Source organism: Scaptodrosophila lebanonensis, unplaced genomic scaffold, assembly GCF_003285725.1.
Source record: "Scaptodrosophila lebanonensis strain 11010-0011.00,11010-0021.00 unplaced genomic scaffold, SlebRS2 tig00000075-arrow-arrow-pilon, whole genome shotgun sequence".
NCBI lineage: Eukaryota > Metazoa > Arthropoda > Insecta > Diptera > Drosophilidae > Scaptodrosophila > Scaptodrosophila lebanonensis.
The window spans coordinates 19428-23002 of record NW_022060559.1 but is presented as its reverse complement, the minus strand read 5'-3'; the positions used below and the strand labels follow the sequence as shown (position 1 = coordinate 23002).

The following is a 3575-nucleotide window of genomic DNA, read 5'->3' as shown; positions in this document are numbered from 1 at the left end:
AACCATCACACAACCCTCACAACCGACTGAGTTCAGGCAATGCCGCACTCGTATTTTATGGCGCCGTTGAATTTATATTTGCACTTAACAAGCGCCACACACACAACAACTACACTAACAACCACTTTATGTGGTATTGCCAAAAAGAAAAGTTTGTTTGGCTTATTTTTGGTTACAAATCAAATCCAAAATCGCATTAAAATTGCATGCAGCGGAAAAAATTGTATGAAGGCGAGGCCAGCGGCAAAATTACAGAAAGTGTCGCGTATGCCATGAACCACTGACTGACAACAACAACTGCAACAACTTTGCATGCCTGCCATGTTTCGTCAAGCAATGCAATACAATACATATATACATAGCTGCCTCTGCATATACGTATTTTTTAGGGTCTTGCAATTGAATTTTTGCGAGACGAAATCACTTCAACGCCTTCGGTTTCAATTTCCGTCACATTTCCAACTTGAATTTGGTTATTGCATTTAGTTCGATTGTACTCGTATTGTTCATGAAATTGCCTTTTTGTCGAAGCACCGCATTGGACTGTTTGGTAAATATTTTCACTAAGACTATTGTTATGTAGATCTTGCTCTTTCCGTTTGTTGTGCAACTGGCAAAGCTCTCAATTGAAAACAATTGTATGCATATACATTGTTTGGGGAAAAGGCTTAACGAGTAGAGAAGCATTTTGAAATACATATAACGGAAAATATTTCAAGGCATCAAAATTGATGGGAAAGCCACTTAGATGCCCAAGTCCCTGCAGGAAGCAAAAACATATTTTAAATTACTTTTGTCATCATTTGTTGCATTTGTTCTTGAATCAAGATCACAAACTTCAACTTTAATATTAGAATATGTATATATATTTTCTTAACTAAAAGCACATGGTTACAAAGTACATTAATTGCAGAGTTTTTGGCGAACTTTCCGATATTGAAACCAAACTAAAACTAGATCTACTTCACTACTTGACTGTGCTCGACCAAATGCGCTTAAAGCTTAAACATGTTTCCTACTCTACAATGTAGACAACCAAATATGCTTTTAATGATGTAAAGCAAAATATAGTTAACCTTAGGAGGTTGATAACGCATTATGTAAATCCAATGGGAGAAATAATAAACCAATCTATCAAGCAGTTTTCATTCAATTAGTCTTTTTTACTTTGTATGTGAATATTTTTTTTATATATTAAACTTAGCTTCATCTTCATACATAAATACTAAGCTTAAAGCTTAAGTCCATATTTGGAAATCCATTTAAGACCTTCTGTGGTTGTGGACTTTGGTTTATATTCACACCCAATCCAATCGTCATAGTCGAACTCTGAAAGCATTTCAAATATATACCCAAAATTAAGTTCTCCGCGTGTATCAGGCTCGTTGCGGCTTGGCACTTGTGCTATTTGAAAATGTCCAATATTAGGTTTATATTCCTCTAAGGCGTTGGTTACATTCCCCCTTATATGCTGAAGATGATAGAAATCCATCATTAGTTTTATGTTATCACTGCAAACTTCTTGAATAGCTACAGCGGCTTTTTCGTACGAATCTAAAAAATAATTCGGTATGGCATATTTATTGATGGGTTCAATAAGTCCCACCATATTATGCTGTTTTAAGCTATCTGCTGCAATTTTAAGATTTGAAGTAAAGACTTTAAAGTGTTCTTTGCTCGGTCCATTCCCTATAATGCCTGCCATCAAGTGTATTTTCTTACAATGGACAAGTTTTGCAATTTGAATTGTTTCGTCTAATTGCTCTTCGAATAATTTTTCTGCTCCAGGTATGCTAGTGGTTCCGAACTTAAACTCATCGCATGTTGTATTTAAAGAAATATTTATTAGAGAGACACAAATGCCGGTGTCGTTCGTTGCTTGCACCACTTCCTCAGTTTCGTTCTTAGGATATGGAATCTCAACTGATTTAAATCCATGTTTGTGGGCCTTACAAATCTTTTCTGCTATTGATGCAGATGCTTCGGTGAATAGAAAATTTAAATTTGCTGCAAATCTTAGGGTCATTTCAGGAGCTTGTTCAAGCAGACTACACAATACTTTATGAATACATATATTTTTTAAACGAGTATTCAAAATATGCAATGCTTGCTTATGTAGACAAGCATCACGTTTCGAACAATACACAAATGAAAATTTCTTCATAGCGACAATTTACTCTTTATTATATAAAAAAGATTTTCAAATTGAAACTTTGTAAATAGATCCGAATAATGGCTGTGCTTTCTTTAAATTATGAATTAATCCGTACAACAATATTAATAATAAAAGAAATATACAAATTCAGTTGGTTGAAAATTTTGAATATAAATTTTCAAACCATAGATAAGAAAAGGAAAAGCTGATTTTCTTTTAAAAAAAATATATGTGTTGATTAATATTATAATTTTAATAATATTAATAAATAATCAATTTTTTAAGTGAATGTTTTATGAGAAACCGCTTTTTAATTTTTAGGTACTTCCGATCATTCATGGCCCGGAAATTTTTTGCAATACCGTTAGATATTGTGTCTCGCTAGATCTGGCCAAAGTATGCTCATGTGACCAAGATACGAGCAGATATTTTATTTAGAACCAGGTGTACATACGGACAGATAGAGAAACAGACAAAAATCGAAAAAAAAAAAAAAAAAACAGGATCAGCCACTATTTTGAATTTTGCCAACAAAATTTGATCAAAATCGGTTGAGCAGTTTCGGTGTCTATTCTACTTCTATTTTTATATACAAGATGTGTTCCAAAGTAAACAGGACTTTTAAAAACAAAAACAGAACAAATGGGTTTTTCGGCAAAATCAATTTATTTTATTCAAAATAGTCTCCTTCTGCTTCAATACAGCTTTTTGCACGATCCTAAAGCATGTCGAACGAGTGTTTTAGCTCGTGGCCGGTATGGCCGCCAGTATGCCGATGCAAGTCTTTTGAATGGCCTCTACGTCTGCATAACGCTTTCCTTTCATGGGCAAATGCATTTTTTCCGAAAAGGTAGAAGTCGCACGGTGCCATATCAGGTGAATACGGCGAGTGGTTAATGGTTCAAATGTGATTTTTGGTCAAATAATCGGCCACAAGCGTCGAGCAATTTTTCGTCGTCAGTCAATTTGTGCGGAACAAACCGTGCACACACCTTTCGTAAGCCCAAATGTTCGGTCAAAATGCGATAAATCGATGTTTTGGAGATGTTCAATTCCATTTCCAACAATTTCAATGATGATTTCGGCTGATTTTTGATGAATTCACGCACAGTTTCGATGGAATTTTCAGTGATCACGAATTTTGATTGGCTGTAGTGCGCTTGCCTCGCGCAGCATAACCGCTTTTCAATTCTTTTTTTTTTTGAGCCCAGAAGTAGGCAAAGGAGTTATTTTGGTTCTCTTCTGTTTGGTTGTTCCTATTTCGTAGGATTTATCGCCCTCTGGTGGATAGTGAAAGTGGTAACGTCATCAAGAATTTCTTTTGGTATGACACTCGTTGTCAAAGGACGGAAGAAAGGAGGAATTCCCGCAAACAAAGGTTTCCTTTCTTCGATGTTGGTCAAGCTCTTCCTTTTTGGTT

The 3575-nt window shown here is 35.2% G+C and overlaps 1 protein-coding gene across 1 annotated transcript; it reads right to left on the bottom strand.

Moving 5' to 3' along the window:
- Positions 1-1231: 1231 nt before the first annotated feature.
- LOC115625638 (putative hydroxypyruvate isomerase) lies at positions 1232-2026 on the bottom strand. Its single transcript, XM_030520767.1, has one exon. The coding sequence runs from the start codon at positions 2024-2026 to the stop codon at positions 1232-1234; it is 795 nt and encodes a 264-aa protein (XP_030376627.1).
- Between the last annotated feature and the right edge of the window lie 1549 nt (positions 2027-3575).

Coding starts and splice junctions, on each gene's coding strand:
- LOC115625638 (XM_030520767.1), bottom strand. CDS start 2,026: ATGACCCTAAGATTTGCAGCAAATTTAAATTTTCTATTCACCGAAGCA.